The following is a 17196-nucleotide window of genomic DNA, read 5'->3' as shown; positions in this document are numbered from 1 at the left end:
TCGGTTGTTCTTGAGGCATCCTTGTCTTTAGGTTTCAGGTATCTGATGATAAATGTATCTTTTTGTTTAAACCAGTTCCTATTTTTCCTGGATGAGTTCTTTCACTCTCCTGGTTTGACTACTGCCCCTCTGCTAAAACTCACAAAATGTTATCTTCAACCTGGACCTCTCTCCTGCACCTCAGACCTGTTTATCCAACCATCTAGTGAACATCTCAACTTGGATGTCCAATTAGTACCTGAAATTCAACATACCTGAAACAGAACTCATCACCTCCCCACCTCAAACCCCTGCTGAAACTTACTCCTTTTCCTGTGTTCTCTATCTTAGCAAATAGCATCACGGTACTACTATCACCGGGCTTCCTTGGTGGCTCAGTGGTAAAGAATATGTCTGTAATGCAGGAAACCCGGGTTCCATCCCAGGGTGGGGAAGATCCCCTGGAGGAGAGCATGGCAACCCACTCTAGTACTCTTGCCTGGAGAATCCCATGGACTGAGGAGCCTGGGGGACTTCAGTCCATAGGTCGCAAAGAGTCAGACACAACTGAAGCATCTGAACACGCACACATGCATCCCTATCACCAGCCAGGTGGTTATCCCAGACTTTTCCTCCCTCTTACTCCCCATATCCTATAGGTCTAGGGCTCCAAGTCCTGACAATTGTAATTTAGAGAGTTATATTCTCAATGCTTTCTTGATCTCCCCATTCCTATTTCCCTACGTCATTTCAATCCCTCACCTACACTCTCAAATGCCTTCAATCCCTCCTTCTACCCAGCCGCCCAAATCATCCTTCTAATTTCTGAATATGATCACATTTACCCCTCTGTTCAAAATTTCTTCAGTGGCTCCCCACTGTCTTCTGGATAAAATCTAAACTCCTGCAGCTGGGTCACAAATTCACTCATATTACACTCAGATGTGCAATATTATTAGTCTTCTCTCTTTCCTAGAACTGATTTGATCTTGTTCACAGTGCCCCCACCCTGCTGGGTAACAGGAGCAGGGGAAACTAAAATTAATCCTCTCTGGTAAATTCAGTTGGGTCTGAAATTTTATTTTAGACATGTCTAAGTAACTCAATAGGTTTGGATGACTCAGACTTTCAGGTTGTTTTACCCTTCCTTGTCTCATTTTCAAGATAGCACTTAGATTTATAGAGATGTCATTGAAGGAAGGGGGTCCCTTACCCATGTGGTCCCTGGGGTTGTGTCATTTGGCATTTATTGAGATGCAGCATTTGCTGAGATGTGTCTGGTATAAATACCATCCTCAGAGGTAGCTATTACAGATGAGGAAGCTGAGGCTAAACTATTTTACACATGAGGAAGCCAAGGCTAAAAGAGGTTGAGTAACTTGCCCAAGATCACAAAGTTAGTTAAGTGGCAGAACCAGAAATCAACACCACCCTGATTCTGGCTGGGTTTGCATCTAGAAGTCCAGAGATAAGTTAACATTGGGTTTGGGAGCACTCAGAAGTCTTCACAGTATAGCTTCAGAGCTGTGCTTACCCATGGGAGAATATGTCTAGTGGAATGAGAAAAGGGTCCATTCAGAACACTGAGGAATCACTGGCATATGAAGTCGGGTGGGAAGCCCTACTTGATGGCTCCTGCCCAAGCAGACTTTTCTCTTAGGAGAGCTTCTAAATGGAGGAGTCAGGAGCTTCTAGGATGGACAGTCGTGCCTGATTATATTCCAGCCGGGGCTAAGCCATCCCTCAAAATACCCCATTCCCCTCTGGCCTAGGCTCCCCCATAGAAGGTCAGAGTACGAAGCCCTGACCGATACTGGGTAGAAACTCAACATGTGTCAAAACAACTTATGTTGTCAGAGCTGCTCACACGTCCTGAGGCCAGGGAATGTGGAACCAACCACAGACCCTCTGAAGTGGGGATGCAGGGTTCACATTCAGGTGAGAGTGGACGTGCGGTGGTATAGGGGACTTCAACACCAGGAGGTTCGGTCTCCTCCCGGATGTGGTATCCCAGTGCCTTCCTGCAGATGAAGGGGACAGAGACCTCTCCCAGATATGAAGAGGTGGTCCCCTCAAGTGGATACAGAGGCTTTGGCCTTTTTCAGCTTTTGGGTGTGCAGATCTTCCTGGTGAGGTAGGTGTAAGAAATCCCCGCAGGTAGGCGGGTCCCGCTCCTGTACCCTTCCCCGGGGGAAGTATCCAGACTGAATAGCCCCTTCAGCCCTCTTCCCACCCCCGCCCCCGCCCGCACAAGGGGTGAGCCTGTCTTCTCCCCAGGGCACAACCAATGGCAAGGGAGCCTGGCACGGGCAGCCAATTAAATAGCGGCAGCGGCGAGGGATGGCTCCTCCTCCGGCAAGCCACCGGCCGCAGCCTCCCAGGAGGCGGGGCTCCTTCGCTGTTTTTGCGGCCGGCGGAGCCTGGCCGAGCCTAGCCGAGAGACCCGTCGAGCCCAGCCGATCGTAGCCGAACGCAGCCGAGCCTAGCCGAACCCCGCGCCCAGACTGCCGCCGCCGCCCGAGCGCCGCCGTGCGAGCAGGCGAGCGGCCGCGGCCGCGGAGGAGGCGCCGCCCCAGGGGGAGGAGGTGGCCGCTCGCCGCAGACCGCCCGCGGCAGAGGCCGCCCCGGTCGCGCCGCGGCGGGAGCGGCCGGCGGAGGCTGCGCTGCCGAGGGGGAGGGCCGGGGGAGGGGAAGTCACCCGTGCCCACCTCCCGCTGCCCCCCGCCCGCAGACTCCCGAGCATCATTCGGCGCCCAGCATCCCGCTACCCCGGATTCTCCCGCGGGCGCGCACCGGGCTTAACTCAGGTAAGAGGGGCCCACCCACCACGGGCATGGGGGTTGAGAACCAGAGACGGAGATAAAGAAGCTTAAGACAGAAACACAGCCGGGGAGAAAGAGAGTCAGACAAAAAGACAGACACGCGAGAGACGCACAGAACTACAGAGCCCTTACAGAGAGGGGAGTGAGACACGTCCACGGGGACAGATGGACACACAGCGGGGAAGAAAGAGAGACGAGAGACACAAGAGACCTAGGCATACAGAGACTGATCCAGAGATACTCAAAAAAATAGACTAGGAGAGAAAGGAGACACAAGAGAGACACTCAGGACTCAGAGATGGGGACACATAAGAGAGACAGATATAAAGAGAGCTACAGATGGGTACACACCGGAGGTGGGTATACAGAGGCTGAGGTGCACATCCAGGCAAGAACCAAGGGACAGAGTAAGAGCCAGACACAGAGACACACGCACCTGACCTGGTGAAACAGTCTCTCTGAGAGGCGCACCTAGGTACACAGTTTTGGATACACAGACCCACACACGCCTGCCAGGCCTCCACAAAGTTCCCTCTGTGTGAGCTGGCACCTCTGGAGGTCTCTTGGGCTGGTTGGCTGAAGTCCTGAGAGCAGGGAAGTGTCCAGGCCACACCAAAGCTGGTCACAGTGCCCATCCTTCAAGGCCTTGGGCTTCCTCAATCCCACCCACTCTTACAGTTCTTCTGAGGGCTGGACGTTCAGTGGGTAGGGCCAGGCCATGCCCACTCCGGCTTCCCCACTGGTGCCACACCCCCATCCAGGTGCCCAGAGCCAGGTCCTGGCTCTGTGGGGTGTTTAGACCTGTTGGGAGGCCGGAGGTATGGGAGGGGGCTCTCTTCTCCACCCTCTCCTCCTCAGCCTCACCCTCCCCTTTCCTCCTCACCATGCTTTGCCTCTGCTCTGTACCCCCGACAGGCTCAGACATCTCCACTGCCCAGGGATCGCTGAGTGTGTGGAAGGCCGGCTATCCCAGCGCCCCGCTTCGGCATGGGTCCTGCCATTGAGGCAGCTTCTCAGCCTGTGCTCATCTGAGGGTGCACCCGTCATGGGGGCAGCCCTCTCCCAGGGGGCCCTCATCGCCATCATCTGCAACGGCCTCGTCGGCTTCTTGCTGCTGCTGCTGTGGGTCATTCTCTGCTGGGCCTGCCACTCGCGCTCTGCCAACATCGACTCCCTCTCTGAATCCAGTCCCAACTCCAGCCCTGGCCCCTGTCCTGAGAAGGCACCCCCGCCCCAGAAGCCCAGCCATGAAGGCAGCTACCTGCTGCAGCCCTGAAGGCCCCTGGCCTAGCCCGGAGTCTGGGACTTAAGTCCACCCCACCTGGCACCTGGAATCGGGATCCCAGGGTCCAGCAGGCCTGGGGTCCAGAACTCAGAGTCCAGCCTGTGTGGAACTGGACCTAGCCGCCCAGTGTCTGGTCGGCCTGGCTCCAAGAGGGGCCCTGCCCCTAGGTAGACAGTCTTGGGGCAGGGGTTCATGAGTTGGTGCTAGGGCAAGGGCCATCTGGACTCTGCTCCATCCCAGCGGACGGGGGTGGGGTCCACCCTCCCCCTAGGCCAAGCGCCTCTCGGCCCTCAAGGTTGGGGAAGCAAACTAGAATCCATGGCAATAATGGGAGGGTGTCCAGGCTGGGCCCCTCCTCTGGTCCTCCTACTGTTTGCTGGATAATAAATGGATCTAAGACTCTACCCTGAGATTCTCTCCTCTTCCTGGGTGCCCTGCTGTAGCAAAATTCAAGATGTGGGTGGACTTCCAGACACAGGTTTATTTGTGCAAAGTAGGAGAGGGTAACAGGGGTTGAGGACCAAGTCCTGGGGTGAGGTGATGGGACCAGGGCCAGAGCAGGGCGCTGGAACCTGATCAGGGGTAGTGTCAGACACATACTGGGTACAAGGCTGGACTGGGGTACCAGGGTCAGGGGCTACAAGTACTAGGTTCAAGACATGGGCCAGGTTCGGAGGCCAGGCCCTCAGGTCTTGGTTTTCACTTCCCTCACCAGGTTCAGCAGTTTGTCCAATTTTGCGATCTCCACAGCTGGCCCCTTCTGTACTTCCTGGCCCTTCTTCTCCTGGGGAGAAGAGAAGCACACACCAGGGAGGACTGGTGAGGGACGGGCAACCTCTCGTTGCCTCAGCCTAGCTTACCCCAGCGCTGCCGCGCCCTCTCCTGCCCAGTTAGCTTCTGGACCCTGATGGTGGGGGCGGGGAGGGGTGGGGCAATCCAGGAAGAGCTGTAGTCTCAGACCTCTACTACAGGAAGGTCTCTGGCTGAGTCCTAACAAGGAGCTAAGAGGTGTGTGTTTGTGGAGGGAAAGTGTGGACAAAGCCACAGGTGCCCTCACCTAGTACTCTTACCCAGTACTTCCAGCTCAGGCAGGGAGTGGGGTACCACCTGGGGCCAGGCCTGCTGTCTCAGTTATCCCCAGGTGGGGGAGGATGTCAGGAGGGCAGATGGCATGTCCCATGTGGTTCCAGATGTCCTCAGCTGGGACTGTCCCCGAGAACAGCGGGTCTTGAATTAATGACCCCACCCCCCACCCCTGGCCACGGGGTTTCGCATGTGGTGCAGTGGTAAAGAACCTGCCTGACGATGTAGGAGATGCAAGAGACATGGGTTCGACCCCTGGGTCAGGAAGATCCACTGGAGTAGAAAATGGCAACTTACTGCCTGGGAAATCCCATAGACAGAGGAGCCTGGCGCACTATTCCGTGGGGTCACAAAAGAGATGTGACTGAGCGTGCGCACGCACACACTCACACACACACTTGCCTATAGGGCACTCTAATCCTTTCGCTGGGAAGCTGGACCCTGTGAAAAAGTGTTGGGCCACTGGGTGTGTGCAACTCCCAGGCCTGTGAGCTCCTTGGCAGACCAGCACCAGTGCCACCCTCCCTTCTGTCCAGGCAGTGGGGTGCAGGCTGGGCTGGGGGAGCTGCCATTTCTCGCCTTCCCTCTGTACCCAAGCCCCCTGCCCTCTCAGCCACCTGTGCCCAGGGCTCACTGGCACCTGCCCCAGCCTTGCCTGCTGGAGACCCAGCCTGGATCTGGCCATGGCTGTGAGGTGGGGGGAGAGGCGGGGCCTGTAGGCCCTTTTCTGGCCCTTCTTGGCTGCTGACACCCAGTGGAGCTCAGATTTCCTCCTGGCATGAGTCCTGCACCTGTTCCCAAATCTGTCTCCCCCTCCCCTCGAGGCTCAGCGCCTTTGCCCCTGCCCCACTGACTCCGACACTCGTGAGGCAGAAGACAAAGATGTCTCTCTCCCTTCCCTCTCTCTCTCCCAGATTAACCTCATGTTCTCTTCTCACCCTCACCTCATCTGGGAGTCAGGAAGCCTGGCTTTTCGTTGCTAACTCCCTACGTGACTCTGGGCAAGTTCCTTGCCTTTCCGAGCTACAGTTGCCATCTAGACAGTAGCTGGGGAAAGTAGGCCTTGACTTTTGGTGGGCTCTGACACCAGTCATGGGACGATCCTCGGGCTGGGCAGTCAGGCCTCTGTGGCCCAGCCCTCTTGGGGAGATCAGGGAGACTGCCGCCTGCAGAGCGGGGCAGCCCATAGGACTTCCTCTGGCCTGAGTCAGTTGGCTGCTGATAGAGTCAGGTGGCAGTTTCACAGGAACTGCCAGTCCATGCAAGAACCAGCCCCCAGCTGTCACCTGCTCAGGTTCTCTGACTCCCAGGTACCCATGTCCTCAGGTCCTCAGAGATATTGATGCTGACCCTTGCTCTGAGGAGTTGAGACTGTGGGAGATCCTTGCCTCCCTGGGTCAGAGTGGGCAAGGCAGGCCTCCCACCACATCTACTGCCTTCAACGTGTGATGGCTGGCCCCCAGCCCCGAGGGTCACCACCATCCCACCCACGGGGCTATCCAACTCTACCAGCCTAAGCCTGGGTCATGCTCCTCACTAAATCAAGAACAGATTTTATCTGTTCCACAAATTGTACTGCCTTCCTCTGGCTGCTGAAGGCCAACTAGCAGGGCTTAGCAGAGTTTCAGACCACGCCCACCCCCAACCCCCACCCCACCCCACCCCCAGCCCACCACAGCCTCTGGGCCACAGCTGCAGGTACTCAGCAGCCTTCTGAGTATTTATAGCCAAGTCCACCCCTCCCCCAGCTGGCTACAATTACAGGCCCAGCCAAAATCCCAGCCCTTGCCTCCCTGGCCATGGTGGGGAATAGGCCAGGCTGGCATGAGAGGGTTAGTGCAGTGGCGCCTGCCTTGGTGGTGGCACATGGGGGCAGGTGTCAGCAGTTGAAAGAGGCCCCTGCTGTTTCCTCAAACTGCAAGTAAAGGCATCAAATGGCAACCCAGGGGGTACAGTCATAAGGGCAACGTGGCTCAGCCCCAGCTCAGCTCTGACCTTGGTCCAGAACCTAGCAGAGAGCAAATTTCCTCCTAGCACCCAAATGGACAGGACTGCGATCTAGGGTTTTGGATTTTTAAGTTGGACCCTTGGGCTCTGGATTCTAAAGTCTGGGTTCTTAAGTCTGAATCGGGACTCTGAGATCTAGACTTTGAGGTTATGGCTCTAGGCTCTGTGGCCTGTATTCAGAGCCCTTGGGCTCTGGTCAGGATCTCTGGATCATTCTAGATCCCAGAAAAGAACCAGAGCTCAAAAGGAGGACTGCCTAGCTACTGACCTAGTTACCCTTCTCATGGCTCATTTCCTGCTTTCTGTGAGGACCCACAGCTCCCAGTTCAGGGACCATTGGAGTTGAAGCTCTGTGCAAGCCCAGCGAATGACCGGAAACTAAGCCTTGAGCCCCTGCCTGGATAACACCAAGCAAGCCAATGATGCCCATGTACTACCCCCAGACTTGGGACTCCAGTCACCTGCTTACCGGTTGTCTCCACCTGGGGCTCAGATTCAGCATGTCAGAACCCATCTGTCCCCCTACAAACCTACTTCTATGCTTCTCACTTGGACAACAACATCACCCTGCTCTGGGCCTCCAAAGCCAGAAACCTGGGGCTATCCCCTGGCTCCTCCCCTTTCTCTCACCAACCACCCCCCTCCCCACCTGGAGACTTTCTTTCTTGGCAGCCCAAATTCCCCAAGACTGTACCTTCGGCATCTTGCGCAAGTTGGGTGAGAGCTTAAGGCAGGTGACGTGCCCTCGGTCATCGCCCACAATGATGATGGGGTGGATGGGGTTGAACTGCACGTGGGTGAGCTTGTTCTTCTTTTTGGCCACCACGGGCTGGTTGCAGATGGCCTCGTACTTATTGATGGACAAGTCAAACACGTGGGTCTGTGAAGAGGTAGGTGTCAGCACAATCAGGGAAATGGGGTCCCTGTCCCCGCTGCCCCCAACCAGAGGAACTGCCCCTGGACTTTCTTGGGTAACACGACAGAAGCCTAGCACACTGGAGCTGGAGGCAATAGGAGAGGCGATTTGCGTCTCTTTGTTTTTCCTATGGTTGAGGGAATGACAATAAAATGTTTAGGAGAAAATTTAAGTCTCTACAGAATTAACAGTAATAGCAGCTGCCATTTATGGAGCACTTACAGCTTTCCTGGTGGCTCAGATGGTAAAGAATCTGCCTGCAGTGCAGGAGACCCGGGTTCAATCCCTAGGTTGGAAAGATCCCCTGGAGAAGGGAATGGCAACCCACTCCAGTATTCTTGGCTGTAGAATTCCATGGACAGAGGAGCCTGGTGGTCTACAGTCCATGGGGTTGCAAAGTGTCGGACACAACTGAGCAACTTCTACAGTATGATGTACTAGACTCTGGGCAAGCATGTTACCTGGTTGCATCATCTAATTACAGTAGTCACAGCCACTCTATCAGGTAGGTTCTGTTATTTTCCACATTTTATAAATGAGGAGATGGAGGCTCTTAAGCCTAACTTGTCAGTAAGTAGCAGAGCCAGGGTTTCTACCAAATGAATATATGTCAGGTGCTTGGGCAGTGCTTGTTATATAGGTGCTGAACAAATGTTGGATCTTATTTTTACGGCATTGTAAGTCCAAACCATTAGCAAGTTTTGCCTAGACTGTGCAGCATCCTAACTGGTCTTCCCGCTTCATCTCCCCTCCTTCTCTTATCCATCCTCTGTGTAGCAGCTAGATTTACCTTTAAAAAATCTGGAATCCTCCAATAGTCTCCCTGGGCATGCTACATAAAAATTCTGATTTCTTTCTCTCGATTCTGCACCATTTGCTCTCATCTCAGGCTCTCAGCCCTTTGCCTACAAGATCCTGGCCACCCTAACTTCCTGTTCCTTAAACCTTTCCAGCTTGTTCTCCCCTCAGGGCATTTGCACTAGCAGTTCCTTTGGAAGGCCTCACTCATCTTCACCTGACCCTTTTGTGTGACCCAGCTCTCTACTTGAATGTCACCTCTTTAAATAAGATTTCCCTGACCACTTTATCTAAAGGACCACCCAGTCCTTTCTTTTTGCATCACTCTATTTTTAAAGATAAAACAGCTTTGAAAATGAAAGTGTTAGTCACTTAGTCATGTCCGACTCTTTGCAACCCCATGGACTGTAGCCCGCCAGACTCTTCTGTCTATGGGATTTTCCTGGCACAAATGGGTAGCCATTCCCCTCTCCAGGGGATCTTTCTGACCCAGGGATGTAACCCAGGTCTCCTGCATTGCAGGTGGATTCTTTACCATCTGAGCTATCAGGGAAGCCCCATAACAGCTTTGTGGAGATATAATTCATATACTATAAAATTTACCCATTTAAAGTATACAATTCCCATTTTTTTGTATGTTCACAGTTATGTAACCATCACCACAACCAAGTATAGAACATTTTCATCACCCCAGAAAGAACCCTTATACGTATCTATTACCAGTCATACCCACTTTTTCCTAACCCCTGTCTCCCTAGGTAACCACAAATCTACTTTATTTCTATAAATTTGCCTATTCTAGACCAGCATAAATGGAATCAGAAAATGTTTGGTCTTTTGTGACTGGCTTCTTAATTTTTTTAAAGATTTTTTTGATGTGGACTATGTTTTTATTGAAGATGTTAACAATATTCCTTCTGTTTTCTGTTTTGTATTTTTTGGCCAGGAGGCATGTGGGATCTCAGCTCCCCAACCAGGGATCAAATCTATACCTCCTGCATTGGAAGGCGAAGTCTTAAACACTGGACAGCCAGGGAAGTCTCTGAGACTGGCTTCTTAAACTAAGCATGCTTTCAGTGTTCATCCATGATGTAGCATGTATCAGTAGTACATTCCTTGTTAGTGCTGAGTAACACTTCTTATGGACAGAGTACTTATTGTTTACTCATTCATCAATTACAGACATTTGGGTTGCTTCCACTTTTTTGGCTGTTATGAATAATGCGGCTGTGAACACTGGTGTACACATGTCATCCTCTTTTGATCTCTGCCTAGCACTTAACTCTATTGGAGTTTGGTTGTTGTTTTCTATTGCTTTCCCTTCACTGGAACATAAGCTCTGTGAATCAACTGAACCACCAGGCCCTGGCCTGGAGTTGGGAGCCATAGTTAGCCCTTGGTTAGACATTTGTTCAAGCAAATAAATGACTGACTTAAGGGTGATGCCTTAATACACTCTATTCTTTCCTGGTAGGTGCCTCTCAGCTTACATCAAAGTCCATAAGTAAATTATGTTGCACAAAAACTTTCCCACAAAAAAATTTCCCCACAAGCTGTTTTTGAGCTTTCACCAATTCTTATTGTTGCACAGACCCCTCCCATCTCCCCACTCAGACTCAGCTTGCACACTCCCAGGGATGGGGACCTCACTACCTTTTAGATGCTATTTCGACCGCAGGTTGACTCTGGTTTATAAGTTTCTCTTTACATCAAGCTGGCACCTGCCACCCTGTAGCTCCCTCCCCATGGCACTCAGAGAAGTTAGCTCCTCCTCATGGGATCTTATCTCCCATCTTGCTGTCTCCTTCAAGGTGAACAGCTCCACTCTCTCCTCCAGGCCTCATGGGATGACAGATCCCTCTTTTATTTATTTACTTTTGGCTGTGCTGGTCTTCTACCTGCACGCAGGTTTCCTCTAGTTGCAGCAAGATGGGGCTACTCTCTAGTGTGGTGTGTGGGCTTCTCATTGCAATGGCTTCTCTTGTTGAGGCTCACAGGCTCTAGGCATGTGGGCTTCGGTAGTTGCAGCAGGTGGGTTCAACAGTTGTGGCCCACGGACTTAGCTGCCTCATGGCATGTGGAATCTTCCAGGACCAGGGATCAAACCTGTATCCCCCTGTGTTGGATTTTTAACCACTGGACCACCAGGGAAGTCCCTGAATGACCCCTCTTTTGACAGGTCCCCGAGTGGCCTGGGCCCTTGAGGATACACAGAGTCCTATGTTCTGCCTTCCCCCAGCTGCCCTTGGCCTGGGGTGGGACTCCAGGAGGGACAGCTGAGATGGCTCATCTTGTCTTCAGTAGGGGATCAGCAGGGTCAGGAAAGGGGCACTTACCTTCCCGTTGGTGGTGACTGCTGCGAACACAGTGGATGAGTACGGTGCCCAGGCCACATCTCCCACAGCTGAATTGAGGTCATAGATGAACATCGGGGTCCTGCAGTGGGGATGGGCGGAAAGCTGAGAGAACAGAGGGCTCATGGTGCCAGACCCTACTGGTCCCCGCCCAGGGCGCAGCCTGAGGGAGGGCAGACCCCTCACTTGATGGTGTGGTCCCATATCTTCACTGTCCAGTCGGAGCTGCAGGACATGAAGACCTTGGTATGGTAGGGATTCCAGGACACGGCATCCACGGCCATGTTGTGGGCATCGTAGGTGTCGAGGAACTGGCTGGAGTAGGATTTGGAGCACTGGGGTGGGGGTAGGGAAGCATGAGTGAGTGCAGTCAGCCACCACTTCCCCAGGGGGCTCTGGAGGGTCAGACCCTGAGATTCCTCTTCTGTCCCCGCCCCGCCTCACTGTCCCAGCTGAGCTGGGGCCAAGCTCTTGGCTGTTCTTCTCACCCTCAAAGCAACCAGAGAGAAAGGAGGGGCTTAAGGAACTGGGGTTTGGTTGGGCAGGGGAGCCTTCCTAGAGGGTGAAGGAAGTCTGCCCAGAGGATCCCAGGCCAGGCAGAAACAGCCTTTCCTCCCTGAGGCTTCCCTGGTAGCTCAGCTGATAAAGAACCTGCCTGCAATGCAGGAAACCCTGGTTCAATTCCTGGATCCGGAAGATCCCCTGGAGAAGGGATAGGCCAACCACTCCAGTATTTTGGGGCTTCCCTGGTGTCTCACATGGTAAAGAAACCACTTGCAATGTGGGAGACCTGGGTTCAACCCTGTGTTGGGAAGATCCCCTGGAGAAAGGCATGGCAACCCACTCCAGTATTCTTGTCTGGAGAATCCCATGAACAGAGGAGCCTGGTGGGCTACAATCCATGGGGTTGGTCGCAAAGAGTCAGACATGACTGAGTGACTAACACTTTCACTTTCATTTGCTCCCAGAAAAGCAAGTGCAGAGCCAGGAACAAGTCCCAGTCTCCAGATTTCTCATTTGGTTTCCTGCCCTGGCCACTGTGCCCTTCACTTCCTCCCTCTAGGAGACTGAGTGACTGACTGGTCTCTTCCTGTCTCCAGCAGCCGCAAGCAGGGGTGGAGAAGGGGGGTGGGGACGTCTTTTGCATTCAGATCGCTCTGCCTGGGCCTCAGGGGCTCCCGGGAGGCTGCCTGTAATTAACATTCTGAGTTTCTGAGCCTAAGAAAAGCTTGCAGCGGAGTTATTTCTAGATGGATGAAGGTTCAGAAGGATGTTCACCTACTAACTCTGAGACCTGGCAGAAGCAGGCCACGAAGTTCCATCCCGCCACCAGCTGGGATGAACCCGGTGTTCAGAGATAGGTTTTCTTGTTACCCAGCCTTCAAAGCGCAGCTCAGCTTCAGATCTCCTCTAGGAAGTCTTTTCAGGATGTTCCAAGCCCCGCCTCTTCCCCTGCAACCCCCGTGCCCAGCTGTACCTCCTTCACCCCCAGGCAGGGAGCAGGACGCGAGGGAAAGATGCAAGGCTGGGCTAAAGTCACCCTCTAGGTTCTTCATCTCCTGTCCTGCAGTCAGCCCCTCTTCCTGACACCCAAGCAGGTCAACAAATGCATTCTGGGAGGGGACATATGTATGTATACCTATGGCTGATTCATGTTGATGTTTGGCAGAAACCAACACAATACTGTAAAGCAATTATCCTTCAATTAAAAATGAATACATTTTTTAAAAAAGAAAGCAATGCATTCTCTTTCCCCAGAAAGCCTTCTGGTACTGATGAGCCCCCAGATCCATCCGAATATGGTCTGTTGAGAATGACAGGTCTAGTGGCCCTGTAAGAAGCTGGCATCGGCACAGCGCTACCTCACCTTGTAGATTTTTCCCTCCTCTGTGCCCACCAGAAACAGGTAGTCGATCTCTCTGTGGAAGTCAAAGGCAGTGCCGCAGCCTTCGGGAGAAGAGGGAACCGCTTTAGGCCAGTTCTGGAAGGGAAGGAGGCCCCCAGCATCCACCTCTATCCAGTAGGCCCTCCCCTGGGACAGCCTGAGTCTGGGTACTATGAGGGCCGGAGCCAGCCAGGCGAACAGAAACTGGGTCCCTGGGCTGCTGCTAGAGCCCGGCAGTTGGGACTCTGCAAACGGGCCAGGGCTTCTGCAGACAGGAATGGGGCCTGGATAAACAAGGTGGGGATTGAGTTAAACAGGGTCGGGGTCAGGGTAAACAGGGAAAGGGTCTGCAAACAGGGATACAGTCTGCATAAACAGGGGAGGAATTGAGTAAACAGGGATGGGATCTGGGTAAACAGGGGCCTGATCTGCATAAACAGGGAGGGTCTGCAGACTGCTCAGGACCAGGCTTTCTCCTTACCTCCTCCTACCCGGCAGGAGGGGAAGTGGGGTGTGCAGAAAGAGGGAGGACCAGACCTCCTGGGTCCAGGGGGATGTGGCCGGGCTGGAGATGAGGTGTAGGGACTCTTACCCACTGTGTGTATCTGCAGGCCCTCGAGACCTTCTGTGGTGCTGCCCTCCACCTTCAGCTTGATGACGTCAGTGTGAACCAGCTCGCTCTGCGGTCACACAGGGAGGGGGAGGCGCACCGGTGGGGCTGGACAGGCAGGGTTGGAGTCCCCCTGCCATTTGGCTCCCACCACTCCCCATCTTCACCCCTGCATGACCCTTCCTGGGAAATACGCACCTTCACGAGCGTCCAAGACACGATCCTGCCGTCAGATGACACAGAGAAGAAGTTGAGGTTATGGTCCATGTCATCCTTCTGCCACCTGACCTGCAACATCCCACACTGTGAGCTCTGGGGCCCTGCGAGGGTGTCGGGTTAGGGCTGCGAGCTGAGCAGGGCTCACTCAAGGACCCTTCTGAGGCCCAGAAGCCAGTTCTGGGAGCCCATTTCCTAGGGTCCCATGATGGGCCTGCCCTCCCTCCTCACTCACCGCTCCCCCACCCCGAGCATCCTGAGGCAACGTGCCAGTGGGGCACTGCCCCGGTCCCCGGGCTCAGCAGTGGAGGTACCTGGTTCCTCTCTGCGTTGGCTGCTAGGAGCCCTGTTTTTTGTTTGTTTGTTTAGAGAAACTTGTTATTAAATTTTATTTTCTTTAAATATGTACCTTTTTCCCACCCTCACCCACATAGGGGGAGGAACAGAAAACCCCCATTTGTGGGATTCCATGTATAAAACCTGAGATGGTGAGAATGAAGTATAAAAATACTGTTTACAAAGGGAAAGAGGGTGTCCATTGTGACCTTAACTTTCAGACACCCCCATCTGCAGGCCCCTTTTTGCTCCTTTAGAAAAACTCCTGGGAATCTGTTTGGATGTAGAACAGCCCTTCTGGTGGGGTATGGGGGGTGGGGCGTATGTGGTGTGAGTTGATCAGTTGTGTCTGACTCTTTCAACCCCATGGTCTGTAGCCCACCAGGCTCCTCTGTCCATGTGGATTCTCCATGCAAGAATACTGGGGTGGGTTGCCATTCCCTTCTCCAGGGGATCTTCCCGATGCAGGGATCGAACCCAGGTCTCCTGCATTGCAGGCAGAATCTTTACTGTCTGAGCCACTGGTGGAGGGGAGTAAGGGGATGGGATGGGAAAGGGGGTGGGGAGCTCCCAAACCCCAACACAGAATAGGAAGCTATTTTCGTAACAAGTTGTTAGAAAGCAGTGGCTCTGCATTCGACCTCCTTACGTCGAGAGCCCATCAACCAGCTTCCTCATTTCTAAAACAGAAACCATAATAGCATGAGTTTGTTGTAAGAAATAAATGAAATAATGAATTTGAAGCTCTTAGGTCAGAACACTGCAGATATTAAGTGTTCAATACGTAATAGCCATCATCCTAGGAATCAAGGTCCCAAGGTTCTTGGGGGGCTTTTTCCTGCTTGCTTCCCTCCCCATCCAGGCTTGGTTTTTCTCCAGGTAGCCTTTCTTCTGCTCCAACCTTCACTTCACCACTAGCTCCTGCTTCTAAAATCTTGCTCCTAGCATCTCAGATATGAGCTGCATTTCTCCAGCTGCAAATTGGGGTTAATAATCCTTCCCCACCCATCTTCTCCGGGCTGGAAGCAAACATATGGGAAAGTGTTTTGGAGACAGAGCTGTTGTCTTATGAAGATGACACGCTTGAGGCTCAAGTTTCTGTTGCCAGATGTGGAGGCCCAGCAGAGCTGTGTCTGGGAGGGCTGGGGCGGGGCTGGGTGCCCAGAGCTTTCCAGCCTCCAGGCCTCCTGCACTGGGACCACCATCTTTCCCCTGTCACAAGGAGAGGCCCAGTGAGGGTGGACGGGAACCCAGGGGTGCTGTCTGGAACCACAGTTGTAACCTGGCTCTTGAGCAGTGTACGTGGGGTGGGGGTGTGGAGGGGATTTCTTCTCCGGGGGACCCCCCACCCCCCCACCAGGCCTGGCTGTCAGAGCTGCAGGAGGGCGGACCTTGTCCTGCCTGGGCCTGTCTGGGCAGGCTGCTCTTTTGTGTTTTTGCCAAGAGGCCTAGAACACCACACAGCCTGTGAGGCACAAGTCAGAGCAGTCCTGATGCCGAGACAGCTCCCTCTTCTGCGTAAAGGTAGTCCCTTTAAAGGGGGGAGCGGATGGGGGTGTCAAAGGCCAGACAATAAGAGGCACAGGGGAGCTGCAAAGGGAAGTGTTTAATGAGTGGCCGCTGGCGCACATGGAGATTGTATTTCACACCCCACTTAGCAGCCTGATGCCCAGTTGGGGGTGGTGCGTGTATTTGCAGGTGTGTGTGTATGTGTGTGTGTGTGCAAGTTGCACACATGCTCCTGGAGTGGAGGTGGGAGGGTAGGAATAAAGAGGGCATAGAGGGGGCAGGTGGAAGTGGGACTGAGAGAATGAACGAATGCCCAGGAAGCAGGAGGTAGGGAGGAAACAGAGGCCTGCATCACTGATTGCTTCTCTTCTGCGTTCTCTCATCAGGGCAGGCGTGTTTGACCCCAGGGTCTGCTCATATCCTTCCTGCCTCCTACCCCAGTGTAGCAGAGGATACACAGACACACACAGACACACACAGACACACACACACACACACACACACACACACACACACACACACATCCTGCAGAGTGCTGCTGGTTGGGGCTTCCCAGCCAGGCCTGAACAGGGCTACGCTACCCAGATGGGAGGCGGCCTGTGCCGTGGGACCAGAACCATGTCCCCTTTGGAGTCCCTGGCTCCAAAACTTTCCATGGCTCCCTGTTACCAACAGAACAAAGTCCTTTGGCCCCCAGCCTGGCTTTTGAGATTGAAAACAATCTCTCTGATTTCTCCCAGGACATAGTCCCTTGAAGAAGGACCTAAGACTTTGATGTCTCTGACACCTCCTTCACAAGCCCCAGCTCTTTTTCAAGCTCCCGGATATACAACCACTGCCTGTAAGACGCCTCTTCTGGCTTCTTGTAGTAACTTCTGGCCAGAATTCTGTGGCATCCTAAAGGTTGTCCCAAACCAGAGTTTCAGGTGCCATCACCAACTTTCCCTCCCCCCATAGCCAGCCAGTCACTTCCTTCTCTTGATTTTACTCCTCAACAGCCCTCAACCCTATTTTCTCACTTTCATCTCCACTGCCCTGTTGTGGCTCAGTCTTAAGTTCTCTCATGCTGCGGCTGGAAGATATCTCCAGGACATTGCATGACTGTGGGATTTCTTTGCTCCCAAATCCTCTGATGGTTGGACAGTGATTTTCAAATTATGCTGGGAGGAGCTCTTGGAGCCTTGGGAAAGTAGCTCAGGGGACATGGGGAGTGATGACAGGGGACCCTCAAGCAATCAGGACCCTGATCTTATCAGAGCAGCCCCACTCTCATCTTTCTAATACATTGAGCTTCTGTACTTCACTAACACTAGGCTTCCCAGATGGCACTAGTGGTAAAGAACTCTCCTGCCAATGCAGGAGATGTAGGGACGTGGGTTCGATCCCTGGGTCAAGG

At 53.4% G+C, this 17196-nt stretch overlaps 2 protein-coding genes across 3 annotated transcripts in view; one reads left to right on the top strand and one right to left on the bottom strand.

Moving 5' to 3' along the window:
• Positions 1-2384: 2384 nt before the first annotated feature.
• On the top strand, positions 2385-4490 carry ENHO (energy homeostasis associated). Its single transcript, XM_027550051.1, has 2 exons — positions 2385-2786; positions 3717-4490. Exon 2 carries the CDS (start codon positions 3847-3849, stop codon positions 4075-4077), a length of 231 nt encoding a protein of 76 aa, XP_027405852.1. The 5' UTR covers positions 2385-2786; positions 3717-3846; the 3' UTR covers positions 4078-4490.
• Positions 4491-4547: 57 nt separating this feature from the next.
• DNAI1 (dynein axonemal intermediate chain 1) overlaps positions 4548-17196 on the bottom strand; it is a 68591-nt gene continuing 55942 nt past the window's right edge. The window contains exons 14-20 of one of the 2 annotated variants that reach the window (XM_027550040.1): positions 13938-14027; positions 13722-13809; positions 13112-13191; positions 11431-11579; positions 11227-11349; positions 7871-8056; positions 4548-4870 (exon numbers count right to left, since the gene is read on the bottom strand). In XM_027550040.1, coding sequence (XP_027405841.1) covers positions 4804-4870; positions 7871-8056; positions 11227-11349; positions 11431-11579; positions 13112-13191; positions 13722-13809; positions 13938-14027 — 783 coding nt within the window. In that variant the 3' untranslated portion in view covers positions 4548-4803. The remainder of the gene's footprint in view (positions 4871-7870; positions 8057-11226; positions 11350-11430; positions 11580-13111; positions 13192-13721; positions 13810-13937; positions 14028-17196) is intronic. The other variant, XM_027550039.1, reaches the window with a different exon arrangement.

The sequence above is a fragment of the Bos indicus x Bos taurus genome, chromosome 8 (assembly GCF_003369695.1).
Source record: "Bos indicus x Bos taurus breed Angus x Brahman F1 hybrid chromosome 8, Bos_hybrid_MaternalHap_v2.0, whole genome shotgun sequence".
In the NCBI taxonomy this organism is placed as follows: Eukaryota; Metazoa; Chordata; class Mammalia; order Artiodactyla; family Bovidae; genus Bos; species Bos indicus x Bos taurus.
This window is presented reverse-complemented; position numbering and strand designations above follow the sequence as displayed.